The sequence below is a fragment of the Branchiostoma belcheri genome, unplaced genomic scaffold (assembly GCF_001625305.1).
Source record: "Branchiostoma belcheri isolate BF01 breed outbred unplaced genomic scaffold, Haploidv18h27 scaffold51, whole genome shotgun sequence".
NCBI lineage: Eukaryota > Metazoa > Chordata > Leptocardii > Amphioxiformes > Branchiostomatidae > Branchiostoma > Branchiostoma belcheri.
Genome location: NW_017804143.1, coordinates 1610798 through 1626088, shown reverse-complemented (window position 1 = coordinate 1626088; position 15291 = coordinate 1610798). Strand labels below are relative to the sequence as shown.

The 15291-nt window shown below is 44.9% G+C and overlaps 2 protein-coding genes across 2 annotated transcripts in view; both read right to left on the bottom strand.

Moving 5' to 3' along the window:
* The window catches only part of LOC109480449 (SH3 and PX domain-containing protein 2A-like), a 31700-nt gene extending 24442 nt beyond the window's left edge, over window positions 1-7258 (bottom strand). The window contains exon 1 of the mRNA XM_019782640.1: window positions 7000-7258. Coding sequence (XP_019638199.1) covers window positions 7000-7258 — 259 coding nt within the window. The remainder of the gene's footprint in view (window positions 1-6999) is intronic.
* A 4035-nt stretch (window positions 7259-11293) lies between these two features.
* Window positions 11294-15261, bottom strand: LOC109480537. The gene is made up of 6 exons (XM_019782757.1): window positions 15049-15261; window positions 13697-14061; window positions 13085-13256; window positions 12576-12737; window positions 11952-12158; window positions 11294-11615 (listed from the first exon to the last, which is right to left on the bottom strand). The coding sequence occupies exons 2-6, from the start codon at window positions 14043-14045 to the stop codon at window positions 11327-11329; spliced, it is 1179 nt and encodes a 392-aa protein (XP_019638316.1). The 5' UTR covers window positions 14046-14061; window positions 15049-15261; the 3' UTR covers window positions 11294-11326.
* Window positions 15262-15291: the final 30 nt, after the last annotated feature.

Here is a 15291-nt window from a genome sequence, read left to right as displayed (position 1 = left end):
CCAATATCAAAACAGCTACGGTAAAAATAAAAAGACGTGCATCATCCCGGACATAATGCAACACCACATGCGAAATTACACAGAAATGCGACGTACGGAAGAATGCGTTTTGGCTGCGAACATCTTCCAAAAAACTTGGCATCTCTTAACCATGGGCAAAAACATCTGGAACCACTTATAAAAACCACCCCGTATCTGCATGAACTTTTTTGAACCCCACTGCTATTCCAAACAACGCGTTTTTCTGGACCATTCCAATTCGCCTCGTAATTGTAGGGGTGCGTCTGCGATATTACATTGACCGCGAAAGCAGCAACGGCAAAAATACACATTCGTGCATCAACACGGGCATGCCCGCAGACGGCGTATAAAATTGCGTGCCGATTACACAAAGAGAACCCAGTGTTTTGACTGCGAACATGAAAAATCAGCCGATTACAACACTCCGTCCGGAGGTCCTGACCTCCTTCACGGAGTAATAAATGAAATACTGACCACCAACTCCCATGGACCCCACTGATCGATGCACTAGCTATCCTTAACAATTTCGCAGAAAAGACTATCCTCGTCCGTAGGGACAGGGTCGCCTGTTGTGTCGGCCGTGCGCTGACCTAGAACTGACAAAACCTGACAACATCCATTACCCTTCACCAACAGCCTGGACCCGTTACGTCTTCCAGAAGGGCCTGTAAATGTTGGACGTGCATCCTTAATCTCCAAGCAGATCCTAGGGTGGCATAAAGACAGTATCAAATTGGCCAGGTAGTATCCATTGGCCAGAGAGGGTCCAATTGGCCACGGGTAGCGAGAAAAAAAACGGACCATATCAAAAGGTAACGATCTTCCCCCACCAACCTCTGCTTGGAGAGTAATTCTTTATCACGTCTGGTATGGATTAGGCCAAGCTGAAACCGATATATCTATTTCTTCTTCTTTCTCTTTCTACAGGGCTATATTGGGAACTGCGCTATACACGTAGAGATATATTCTAATCAGTGTACGTACTGTATGTAACGTTAATAGTCTGTAATATTTTTGGCGTGGTTTTAGGCTCTTTTACCGTGTTTTTTTATACAGGACGTTTTTTACGCCAGTGCAAAAAAGAAACCCCGATAAAAAGCCTCAAATACGCCAAAAATAAGACAAAACCCAAACCTCTGCTTCATTGGGAGAGTACCCTGGTTGGTGGTTTGATTGATCATGCTAAGGAGTGCTGGACTTCATTGTTTACGTATCTCATTCCTCACCCACGTGCCGAAGCCCCGCTATCACTTATCCAATCAACGCGGGCCACAGATTCACCGACGGGGTTACAAAACAGGGACACGAGATCGTTCCCTACTCTCCAAGCAGAGGTTTGGGTTTGGGCTTATTTTTGGCGTGTTTTTAGGCTTTTTTTTAATCGGGGTTTTCTTTTTTGCACTGGATACCTCTACCGGCAGTCGAAAGCTTCAATGCACTTTAACACATTACGGTCGTTCTACAAGTAGGTGCGAACTGCGAAGCGTTGGGTTGGAAAAAATCCCAGTGCAAAAAGAAACCCCGATAAGAAAGCCTAAAAACACGCCAAAAACAACCCAAAACCCAAACCTCTGCTTGGAGAGTAGGCCATGCGCCAGGGATCCATCGACGGGGTTACAAACGAAACAGGGACACGAAATCCTTCCAAAGTATCGGTCCCAACAGACGACAACGCGTCGGCCTGTCATTCATGCGGCTGGGTCGATGAAATCACTCCATATAACCATGTATTGGAGAGAAGCAGTTACAAACGTGTTCCAATAGGAATCTGATTCAAAGACAGATAATTACAATGCAAGTATCATTCTTATGCTATCTTCTCAATCAACATGGAATAAATTAAATTAGCCTTAGTCCCATAGTGTAGCCTTGTGGAACCCGCCAATCCGTGCTAAGATGATTTTTTTTTCCTATTTCTGATCCCACTCTCTCGAAATTTCTCAACCACAATTCGTTTAAAAAAAGCAGCATGGCACTATATTTACCATCATCATCATAATTGCTCGAATGCTGCTGATAGCCCAGTATCACATACATGTACATGTACGTACAATCTATATAGCGCCCTGTATTATGTACGATTTGGGGGTATTTCTCGTTTTAATACAACACAACACAACACAACACAACACAACACAACACAACACAATACAACACAACACAACACAACACAACACAACACAACACAACACAACACAACACAACACAACACAATACAACACAATACAACACAACACAATACAACACAACACAACACAACACAACACAACACAGCACAGCACAACACAGCACAACACAACAACAAAAACCTTATGACAGTCATCATTAGCCTTCGTGCCTGCATAAAGATATTCTAAAGTCGTAAGGATGTTGTGATCAGTCAGATACAATATCGAATATGGCCACAGGATCTCTGCACTTCCGTCCGAACGCCGGTCAGGATGTGCAGATGACCCGGAGATGACACTGTTCGATGACACAGAACATGCTGGCGGAGGTCCAAAATACAATGTTGAAACTTGTTGATTCGCAATTTCTAGCTCTTGACGTTTTAAACCCTTGTCCTGTGGGGCCCATATATACTAGTATATGTTTTGCACATACAGCCCTGTATATGTACGATTGGGGGTATTTCTCGTGCAACGCATCACATCATAGCAAAAACAGCGATTGCGGAAGTAACTACGCCACACGGGTTAAAAAAAGTCAAGGGTCTGTGACCTGATAAAGACTTATTAAAATCATTATAGTAGTTGTTACTAGTAATTTCTTAGTAGTTTCTTCTGTTTCTGCAATTAGCCCTCGGGCATGAATTTGAAATAAAACAATTATTATTATTATTATCATTATTATTATTATTTGAAAATATTGTGTCAAAATTGCCAGCAGAACAAGGGTTTAATTCTAAAGCTCTCGCACAGATTGCGCTTGAACGATGCCCTCCACAGAAATGATCTACCCTGCCCCGAACACGGAATAACTTACTGCGTTCATAAGTACGCAATAAGGGAACGTGATATGATGGTTATTTGATGAAGTTTGACAAGGTGGATGGCAGAACGTGCCCTACCCGACAGCCTGGCGTACGTCTGATTCAATATCTGCTCGTAAATGTGACATAATACAGGGCTCAGGGTGACCCGTACAGGCCCAGTCACACTGCGCCGGCGGGGAAATACATTCAATCACGGAAGTTCGACAGTTTCTGACGTCTGTTGTGTTATCGTGTCGCCAGTGGCAAATATCTGTAGTACCCAGATTTGCCAGTTTCTTGTGTCAGTGTAAACAGTTAGAACTGGCGGTATTTTACACTACTCTCCAAGCAGAGGTTTGGGTTATTTCTTGCTTCGCTTTTAGCCTTTTTATGGGGGTTTCTTTTTTTGCAATGAAATTTTTCATGTTGGGTTGGGTGAAAAAAGTTCCAATGCAAAAAAGAAACCCCGATAAAAAAGCCTAAAAACACGCCAAGAATAACCCAAAACCCAAACCTCTGCTTGGAGAGTAATTTTACACTGACCTCAAAACACGCTTTCAGTGTGGGGAAAACAGATAGCGGACAGTTTGTGTTGGCAAACCACACTTTACAGTTGAAAGAGGAGTATATTTCCATTGTAAGAATACTACATGCTTTTCTAACGTTACCTAAGGCCAGAGCGAAAGTAGCACACCAGTCTCCGATTTCGCTCACAAATTGCGTATCCAAAATTAGTTTATCATATCATCAAATGTGATAAAAATTGGCTGCTTCATATTCGTCTTGCCAATTATATTCAATTCGTGCATGTTTCAGCCAGAAACATGCACGAAAAACATATTAACCATAACGAATTCGATGTCTGGAAAAGGTTTCCCATCAAAATTTGATAATTTTTTCATGATCGAGCACCCAACAGAAAAGACTGGGAGACTAGATCATGCAGAAAACAGCAAAGCCCCCCCCCCCCACACACTTGTACATGTATGTACTGTATCATACTACTGTAGTCATGGTAGTACATTTTTGTAGTACTTCATAAAACACCCACTGCATTGGAGAAACAGTTGCTGATGGATAAACCTGACTGAGAACTTCTACTCTACCCTTTCTCACGGTGAAACACCCTACACTAACCTTACAAGGGACTAACACATGTACAATGGATAGAACCAGATCAAGTTGACGAACATATGAGGCTACACCCAGTAGTATATAACTACAGAGCCCTAGATCATCCTATGCGACCTGAGATGACTGTTGGCTGAAGCCAAGACTCAAGAGCGACCCAAACTGGAAAATATTCCTACCCGGCTTGAAGGAATCTGCATCAATCTACATCTACATCTTACCATACTACAGAGTGTAAAATGAACAATCCCTATGAGTATGACTTCTAGTATCTGTATTTCATATCAAGCCTGCGTACTTCAGAGGCACTTGCTACTGTAATGTCAATGTTGTATATTATGTTTCTTACATTCAACAAACAAGTCTACGTATCTGACATTGATTAGATATCCGTACCTGACCTCTATGGATACAAGCCGACTCTATACGTACGTTAGGCCACAGCAAGTAATTTTTATGGATGACATCAGCGCGCGCATTAATTTTCGCCCGATTTTGGAAAAAAAAAAAGGATATTTTGTTGTCCTCTGACAGTGGCAAACATGCCGAAAATGGGCAAAGATGTCTGTTGCCATGCTGGGAGGTGGATGACAGAGAGGAGACAAGACAAGGCTCTGGTTTAATGTTTTGTTTCTTACTTTGATGCAGTGATATGTGATGCTGGCTGTGTATATGTGATGTTCCCACTGAATCAAAAGCATTTGTTGATTGAGTCAAAATTTTTAAATGTAGGAACCTTGTTTTTTTCGGCCTGCCTTGTTTTTTTTTCGCCCGCTCGCATTAGATTTGGAGCCTGCGGCGGATGTCATCCATGAAATTTACTTGCTGTGGCCTTAAGATAATATACAGAACGTGTTCTAACACTTGTTTTGTTCCTAAAGAGATGAACCTTAAAACCTAGACTATACAAAAGACGTTGTCGTATAGTAGTTTCTAAACTCTGACACCTAACCCCCACGTTTCAATACGCTATAGAAAAGAGCTATGATAAAATACCACATATCAAATGTCCAGGGCATGCCCCCCTCCCCAACTTGTACTTGACCTCGTCCAAGGTTTAAGTCATTCGTTCGTGTGACCCAGAGATCGTAGATACGAGATTGTAAAAGTCGGCTACGTCAAAACTAAGGCACAAACTTCTCAAGACTTTGCGTTTTAGTCGCCTATGGCCTTCTTTACAAAGGCAACTTGTTCCACCGAACTTCTACGTGTTTTATCATTTATGGCTACTTTTTATGAGTAACATAATTAGTAAACTAAAAATACATAAATTTATTTAGAGCAAAGCCACACGCGCAATAACTCTTGCGTACGTAGCTCATTCAAGCATACCAGACGACGTATGATACTTTCAAGCACCTGACTTTCATCGCCCCCTACGGTATGCTATAATGGCGACCCACTGTGTTATTTCAATAGACGTCTTCACTAATATTTAATCTGAGGAAATACAGATACAAGACACGGGCCATCATTTCGGGACGTGCCCTGCCCTGCCTTCTATAGTGGGGGATCGCGCATAAGCTTCTTAATTTACCGTAACGTTAACATTTACTCAGCAGTGTCTGGCAGGCCAAAATTCCTGTCGAGTCGCGAAAACCAAATACGGACAGCCCGGTCCGGATCCGTCACAATTTGTCTTCCTCAGGACAACAGGAGTTATCGATGTCGCACTGGAGACCGACCACTGGGAGAGCGATGCCGAGTGGTTATTTTTACCCGCCTTGTCATGTTTTGAAAGCTTAGACGGCCTTGATAACTGACTTTTGACCCGCAAATTAAACTTACGTGTGCGCTAGCCGGCTTGCCCGGCCAGAAAAAAGAAAACAGAGCTGCAGAAGTCGTTCCAAAGCGGGTTTAATAAAATCCAGACCCTCTGGGGAAACGGAGCGTGATTGGCCTGCAGAAAGCACGGTTGTGCGCTATTTTACTACGGCGTATCGTCTGATTTGATTGACGTTTCTATTGACCGGCTTGGCGTGTGGCTCTGGGAGGGGGCCGCACAGATTTGTTAAAATCTCCAAGCAGATCCTAGGATGGTAAAAAGACAGTATCAAATGGGCCAGGCAGTATCCATTGGCCAGAGAGGGGGTCCATGCACGACCCAAGGTGGTGTGGGTAGCGACAATAAAACGGGGTATATATAAGAAGGTAACGATCTTCCCCCATCAACCTCTGCTTGTAGAGTACACAGATTTAGCCGGCCCGATTTTATGACCCAGTCCGCCAAGTGCTCTGGCCTGATCTTTGAATCGCACGTTATAGGTGCAAAGGTCGGCTTTTCTGAATTCCGCCGAAGCTTGGCATTCGGATAGCCTCTACTAGCACCGCGGATCGTTGGAATAATAGTAGAAATTGGCCGAAATAAGGGATAGTATACAGGGGAGTTAGCCGGTCAGAGAGGATCCAATCCGTGGTTCGCATATTGGATCCTCTCTGGCCGGCTAACTCCTTATTTCGGGCAAATTCTACTATTTTTCCAGCGATTCGCGGTGCTGGTAGAGGCTAGCATTCGGACACACAACTTAGTACAAAACCTGACAACAATTCGAGCCCTTCGGACGCCACATCTGAGAACGTAGACGTGTTTTTGTGGCAAGCCAGCCAATTCCTTTCCCGGCCGGGCCGTGCGTCGTCTGCTAAAGGCGCGAAGGATGTTTGACTTCCCCCAACTCGACCCCGTTTCTCCCAGCAGCCGGCCGCCGGTATGCCAGTTATCACAGGAATCCCCCTTCAACTGCTACTCACCCTCTCTCTCTCACTCTCTCTCTAACATCCTAACAACCCAACTCAGCAAAATTCTACTGCCTATCCACTACTCTATATACTGAATGATAATTATTTCCTATATATAGGCCCGCCGGCGCACGTACCTGGTATCGCGGGTAAAGGCTGCCTGCCCGGTCGGGGTTTGCTGTACTCCTTGAACACACTGAGCAGCGCGTTGTGCAGCTCCACGAACTCGTAATAATTCCGCCACACCACGTCCCTCCTATAGTCCGACCATTGCAGGTCCAGGCAGAAGGCATACTGTATTTTCCCGGCGGTTTGTGTCTCCTCGACGCCGGTGACTTGGACGTCCAGTAGGGCCAAGTTACACAGAGAAGGACTCCGACATATAGCAGACGCCATTGCCGCGTCCCATAATGCAACGCGCAGGACCGCTACACTTTAGAGAGTAGGCCGTTCCCCCAGTCAGTACGTTCTAACACTGACCACTGAAATCTCTAGCAACAAATGTCTTCAAATATTTCTTAAACTGAATACGCTGGGACAAAAATAAATATACTACAATATGAGGGAAGAGGCATGACTTTTCGAACAGACTCTTTCACCTGGTGACACACGTTGAAAATGTTTACCTCCGATTAAAATAAGAACAGATCCTTTCTCCAAATTTGAAGTGAGCGCCGCTATTTAAGCTATCCGGAACTGGGTAGTCGGACGATCTGTGCAATTTGTGACGGAATGATTCCGTGAGTTGAGGCTGTCATATCCACTCCCACGATTCTGTGCGTGTGTCATACTCCCAGAGGACTCCGGATAAATGACTCACTCGCGCCACCCTGATGACCTCATGATATCGCGAAGGACGCTAACTCAAAACTGATGAGGGGGCTAGCCTCTACTAGGCTTCGGGCCTGCTGGAAAGAGTAGAAATTGGCCATATTTGCCGAGGAAGTTGGTCCGCTAGAGAGTACATTCTGCCGTACCCGTACCCGTACCCGTACCCGTACCCGTACCCGTACCCGTACGGCAAAATGTACTCTCTATAGTGGACCAACTTCCTGGAGAGGTGGTTTTTGACCTTGAAATATATATAATGAAATTTTATTTATTACAACTTTGCCACAAGGACAGGACAGGGGGAACAGGCGGTGCCTTTTCAAGGCCCCCTGTCCAGATAAAAACATACATAAATCTAAAATACAACTAAATTTGAGTCTATGATGTAGGAGGGGAGTTGTCTAACCTTTGTAAGCTAAAGAGAAAGCCTAAAAGTCTGAGGTCTGAGTCTATCATGTATCGCTATTGGCGCCCTTCTATATAAGATGAATGAATACAGCCCGAGGTTTATTCATGAATGGAGACGCGGGAAATGAGAGGAGAGATGCGGGCTCGGGGATCTGTCATTACTGTATATATTTAAAGAAGAATGAAGATAGCCTAAAAGTCTGAGGTTTAAGTCTATGATGCATCGGCGTCCTTCTATAAGATGAATGAACGCAGCCCGAGTTTTATTCATGAATGGGGTAAAGGGAAAAGAAAACCTAGAAGTCTGAGATTTGAGTCTATGATGTAGGAGTCGCGGTTTCCAGCCTTTGTAAACTATATATAAAGAGGAGTGAAAAAAGCCTAAAAGTCTGAGGTCTGAGTCTATGATGTATTGCTATTGGCGTCCTTCTATAAGATGAATGAATACAGCCCGAGGTTTATTCATGAATGGGGACGCGGGAAATGAGAGGAGAGATGCGGGCTCGGGGATCTGTCATTACTATATATATATATATTCAAAGAAGAATGAAGAAAACCTAAAAGTCTGAGGTTTGAGTCTATGATGTACAGACGTCCTTCTATATAAGATGAATGAATACAGCCCGAGGTTTATTCATGAATGGAGACGCGGGAAATGAGAGGAGCGATGCGGGCTCGGGAATCTGTCATTACGGCGGGATCGATAAAATATTCCCTTCACGAGCAGCCGACTCTCCAAGCAGAGGTTTGGGGTTGGGCTGATTCTTGGCGTGCTTTTTTGGCTTTTTATCAGGGTTTCCTTTTTGCACTGGAATTTTTTAAAATAATTTCATATTTCCAGCTTAGGAAACAGTATTATTGTGACAAGTGTGATATTGTTGAGTGGTTTAGTCTATTTTTAGTAAAAATCTTAAGGATTTAGGGTAATAATGATAATAAACATGACATTTGAGAATTAGGACGTATGCACAGTTGATGCAGCTGTTTCTACTTCTCTCAAAGAAAAACTGTAGAGTTATTTCTCTTGGGTCATGAGTGCTAATAGCCTAATGCACAACACAATACCGTAGCTTCATGGTGAGATATATTATCTCATAATTAGAACATTAGAACCTGCGACGTATTGTATCACAGGGCTCTCCTGCGAGTAAAATTCATATGGGAGCTGAAAGAAGAAGGTCTTCATTCCATCATTGTGCCGTTGGAGCATGGCAACTAGTCCCCACCCTTCCTTTGCATGCTGAATAAATAGTAGATATCGGCCTAAAAAGGGGATCTATTTGACCAGAGGAGTTGGCCGGCCATAGATGGTACATTTGCCTGTCCCCTTTTTTGGCCGATTTCTACTATTTATTCAACCCGCAAAGGAGTCTGGTGGGGACTACATAGTAGGTGCCGCCACCGTATAGACGCTTGGGGTAGTCACCAGTATTAGCGCCTCCTAGCGGACAATTCCTAGCACTTCATCCCAAAATACGGTACTGACTCGTTAGTGACTTTACGATCCCCCTTATCCCCCAGCAGCCCTCCCTAGCCTTGACGAGTCTCCCAGCTCTGGTACAGTTGTTGGGGTTAACTTGCGTGTAGACTCCAACAGGTGCTGCAGGTCTGAACAAAGTAGTGCTTAACTCACGACACGACGTAAGAGCAAGGGTTACTCGAAACCTCCCTGTAGATAGGCCAGTATATATCCAAAGCTTTAGATAAACGAAATCATATTATATCCGATTCAACCAACTGATGTACACTCTAGTTTGTACAGGCATATATAGAACTTTAGACATGTACATTATCATGTAAGCCATGCTCCATATATATACATGTACTATTACCTTTTTGAAATAGTATAATGTTATTTTCGATACACAGAGCTTGTAGGTATCACTGTAGACGTAAGAGTAGATGTTAGCTAAATATGTAGTACTGAAAAGTTTGCCATGCATTGTACCAGTTACAATTGTTGTGCAATAAAGATTGACTTGACTTGAATCAGGTACACTTGTGTACTAGACTGGAGGGACGCCGCTACCCGTTTTATCAGTGTTGTGCACATGTTCTTTTCGATACTGAGTCACGAAACACCTCATTTTATAGACTTGTGTGGATGTAGGCCTTGTCTGGTGACCTTTTTCATGCTGGCTTTCCCCCTCCTGTTTCTGCTGAACTTTCTTCCCACAGCAAAGTGTCCTGCCACATTCAATATTTCTTCTCGCCGCCTACATTGATAGAATATGGAAAAGAATGTCGTTTCCGCTGAAATTTGACGTCCCCAAAGTCTAATCTGCAAGCAGATCTTTTGGTGACTACAAAGACAGTATCAAATTGCCCAGGCAGTATCCATTTATCTGGGCTACTGAGGGCTATCTCTAGACGACCAGTAATGCTTTTGCCGCCAGACACCTGCTTGGAAATTACCAAAATTTAAAGTCTGCGACGAAGACTACAGTAGATATATACATTTCTGTAAATCGTAGCCGACTACAAAATTACGTCTATTTGAAGTCCTGGTGAGAGTTTAACTCCGGCTTTCAAAGGTTCACTGAGAGCTTCTCTAATCCTTTAACTGCGAACTGCAGACGTGAGGGGCGGTTTTCTCTGCAGTGTGCGTGTGAATCACAGCTTCGAATTCTGGGTTCTCTTTGATCTTCGCCTTATCTGTACTTGAACTTGAAGCTTACGTAGCTGGAGAAAGACGCACGTCATGCGATGCAGGGGAAGTCCACAAAATCGGATGTTCTTACTAACAAAATTCATCTTGTTACGTGTTCAAACGTTTGATCAAACACAAAGAAGTTCTTTCAACTAGAGCTTTCCACCAGTCACTCTGGTCTTCCTCAGTAGACTGACCCAGTGAAGCTTATCACGTGGCTTCTTTGTGACGTTATCAATGAGTCAAAAGTATCTGGTAAATGATGTCGGCCCCCGTCGTTACGGTTTATGTACCAGAAGAAACTGTGACTTGGTGTCTCTAAAAATGCACGTCTAGCATGTTACTATGCATGTACAAATATGACAAAGGCTTTATTTTCCACAGATGGACTATATAATGTTATAAAACAACTTGGTGCATGGTATAGAATATTAACATGGGTGAACGGCGTGTTGCTGATAATTGTTTTCTTCATACGTGTACATATGGTGCCATACATTTGCGTTTGGTGAAGCGCTATCTAACGGCAGTGCTTAAAATTGCAACGACATACAAAGAGCTAGAAACTTGACTCTTCATAGCTCATCTCTGTACCACGGAACATAATTTTCCATCTTGATCCCGTAAACTGTTTTCAACCTGTTGGCTATGGCGCGCGACTTGGTCACATCCAGCGCAAACGTCGAGAAAAACGTTTGTAACAGCTTAGACTTCTCTTGGGCGAACTTGTCAGACGTCATGACCGAGTCGTAGAACTGGCAGTTGACCTTGACCGCTTGTTCCCAGCTCATCGGGGTCCAGCGGAGATACTCCTCCGCCTTGGTGATGGACAACGGGCCCTTCCACACTGTCGGGTACAGGTACCTGGTCATAAAGGAAAAAGAAAATTCTTTGAAATCTTTATTGTGGCTACCCCATCGCAGAGTCTGAATAGGGTAGGTACTCGTATTTACAATCAATGTTGTTAACGTAGCGAGTCGTTCTTAAACACAAGACAACATCAATGTATCTTAATAAGAATACTGACATAAGAATAGAAAATTACAATCATTGGAATCAAAGAATGTAAAAGACATTCTCCCACGGCAGAGCTATCCTGTGGCAAATACTAGTACATAAAGCTACTTATGCCAGGGAAGCACCTCTGCCTTGGGAGAAACCAACGAACGGAAAATCTTAAGAAAGTAAAATAAAATGTACATTTCCCTGTCAGGGTTGTGGTTGAAGTTCACGTTGAGTACTCCCATCTGCCTCCCCATGTCTCTCAGAACCTTTCTCAAGGTCAGGGTTTCTCTGAAGGCCAGGTTGAAGGCCTGGTTGTGAACTTTGACCCCTCCGTCAATCACATCCAAGATGGCGGTGGCGACGTCCTCAACTTGGACAAGACTGATGTCCAGATTGGCAACTCTTCAGAAAAAGTAAAACGCAATTAAAACTAAGTAGCGTCTGTGTCAAATCTCAATACAAAGATGTGACAACAATATATTGTAAAACTAGAAAGGTAACATTTGCAAAGCAAATGCATAATTCTTACTCAAACATATTCATATATATGGTCAGACAGGTGTCTAAATCCCTACTGCTATAAAATTGCAACATGATGTAACCCAACATGATGTAACCCAACAGTGAACCTAACGTCAACACTAGTTACCATGGTGACAGACGTCTGGTTCAGGTCACAGATCATTGGCCTTATTGGTTAGGAGAAGAAGAAGAAGAAGAGACGGAGCAAAAACAATTTGTTTTCTTTCGGTTAACATAATTATAAATCTATTTGGGCGATAATCTTAATCATGAAAAGTGCAGAAGATCTGTACTGACTTAGGCGGCAGGTGGACGGGCACGATGTCGTGTAGGCGGACCCACAGCTGATACAGCCACCACCGCCGGGTCCCGTCACGTGACCCCACCACGTCAGGGATGCGCAGGAACACCCATGGGAGACCTTTGGTCCCCCGTAACACCTCCTCAGCTTCTAACTTCCTGGAGGGATTTATTGCAGCGTTTAGAGATGCGGAGTCTTCAATGTACCTTCGTTTATGCGCACGTCTGGTGGTTCATATTCATAACGGCCGGCTTCTGATTACCGCTGACGTCATGTTTCACTACGGTCACGTGTCAGCGGTACGTGGGTCAGTTTTTCTGCTGAAGGTCGAAACAAAAATTTTCAGTGTATTTAATTAGCCTTATTGATTGATTTATACGGCTGGCCACCCGGCGCCCAACATGCAACCGGCCCCCTTAAAGCCGCGGACGGCAGAGTTTGCGTTACACAGACTAATATTTAATAAGGGTTGAAAAGAACGTTCAACTCATGATAGCTGAGTTACCTGTTTCCGTAGTCGTCCAGACGGTTGAGCCGGAACTGCTCGGCCGTGTTGGCGGGCCGCTGGTCGTCCGTCTCCAGGGTGGGTCCGGGGTGGTCCTTGGTGCAGACCTCGTACACGGAGTCCGTACTGATGTACACGTACAGACCCGCCCGAACGCCCAGCAAACCGATACCTGTGACGGGCAGCATAGTTTCTTACTCCCGAGTCCTAACGAGGCAATTTTAGCCTTCTTTGCAGACTCCTGAGGCGGCTGCGTTATTTTCGGCGAGCGACGCGAGATATGCCGCTGAGGGACGGTTTTGCCACCGAGGGACTTAGTTAGGCGGCGAAACCGTCTCTCCTCGGCAAAGTCCCTCGGTGGCAAAACCTTCGAATTCCCTCTGCAGCATACTACATGTAGTATCTCTCGTCGTTCCCCGAGAAAAATCAAAGCCGCCACCTCAGAAGTCTGCAGATCTGCGAAGGAGACTAGACTCTACTAAGTTCAATCAATCACTTTTACTGTGTCGTTGTCAATTTTATCTTTATTTTCATTGTCATTGTCACTGTCTACGCAAGAGAGAAAGAATGAGAGAGAGAGAGAGAGAGAGTAAAGGAGAAGAAGAACCCCACTTTGTCTCATCTGATCCCCGCTGTAGCAGCTGAAGTCAATGACGGCGTCGAACCGCACCCCAGGCTCCCTGACCGCCGATATCAGGTCTTGGCAGGTCCCCACACCCTTCTGCCTGTCGCACACAATCTGCCTCACGTGCGGCTTTACTCTGGTCGCAGAGTCCCAGTACCAATTCCCTCGGCTCACGACGGTCACGTCGTTCTTGCCTTGCTGTATGAGTTTCTCTACCGTCGCTGCGCCTATGAAACCGTTTCCGCCGAAGACAAGTATTCTTCTCCTTGCGTTGTCTGTTCCTCCACCTCTCGCCAGCGCTGCTGCCAGCATCAGTACCAGGCTGGACCACGGCATGGTGCTGCAGCGCCCTCTAGGAAAATATGTGAGAAGTGCAGGTAGCAGAGGTTCGAGTGATTGAACTTGAAGTGACAGTCTGTCGCGTCTCTTGCTATGCAAGCTATTCTGAGCATTTTACATCAAGTTGTTCTGATTAAAATCTGCCAAAATGAAGCTGAACTAGACTGAATTTCAGGCTATACATACAAACTACCCTTACACAAGCTTTGCACACTGACTGGTGGATCTGGTTTCCATAATGAAATTTGCATGATCCCCTAGTGTAAATAAAGACCAGCTGTGGGCCCAACAGACTGAAGTGATGACCGATTTCCTTGTCACGCTGGCATTGTAAGAAACAGGAGGAGCCAGTAAAAACCCCACTAGTCCCGGGCCGGGGTTCGAACCCACGACCAAACCCGGGCACCAATCCACAGGCAGACACTCTAACCTCTCCGCTAAAAGGTCTAGACCCATTTGCCGGATCTGTTGGTAGCGCCTATAAACCCCCCACTGTTACACTACTCCCCCTTTTCTTATCAAGATTCGTCCTCGAATCTTCCGAATTCGACATCCCTGGAGCGGCACTCTTTGCCAGAACTCCCAGGGCCGGTGTGGGAACCACTGTAAGAAACAGGAGGAGCCAGTAAAAACCCCACTAGTCCCGGGCCGGGGTTCGAACCCACGACCAAACCCGGGCACCAATCCACAGGCAGACACTCTAACCTCTCCGCTAAAAGGTCTAGACCCATTTGCCGGATCTGTTGGTAGCGCCTATAAACCCCCCACTGTTACAGCATGACTGCCAAACGGTCGAGTGACCCATGGCCATGTGGTCGATCTCTATAATACTGTATCCCTTTATGTACCTTCCTCAACCACTCATGGTGTTTACGTATGAACTTGATCACTTATAGACAGATCATCAAGGAGGTTAGAGGTCCCCCTAAAACCTAAAACCCCTTGGCTGCTGTCGGGCACAAAGCCAAACTCAAAAAACAACTTGTTTCTTCAAACCTACCTTAGCACGACTACTTTCTGGTGGTTGCGATCGAATTATTAGGGGGCACGTACGAGGAATCGTTGAGGCAATACGGTCCGCTGCTGCTAGTTGTCAACTTCCAAAACTGTGCCCTTTCACCTTTTCAACCTTATGGACACCCCTGTGTAATGAGTGGTCTCGTCCAGATTACGGTTTATGCCGAACGAGTTTCGGCCTTTTACGGAAACATCCGAAACTTTCCGAGGTGAGATTCGGCAATTT

Excerpts from the sequence above, each read along its gene's own strand:
- LOC109480537 (XM_019782757.1), bottom strand. The coding sequence starts at position 14,045 with ATGCCGTGGTCCAGCCTGGTACTGATGCTGGCAGCAGCGCTGGCGAGA. Across the intron at positions 13,257-13,696 it reads CGGGGATCAGATGAGACAAA|GTATCGGTTTGCTGGGCGTT; the intron begins GTGGGGTTCTTC and ends TGCCCGTCACAG. Across the intron at positions 12,738-13,084 it reads CTGGACGACTACGGAAACAG|GAAGTTAGAAGCTGAGGAGG; the intron begins GTAACTCAGCTA and ends AAATCCCTCCAG.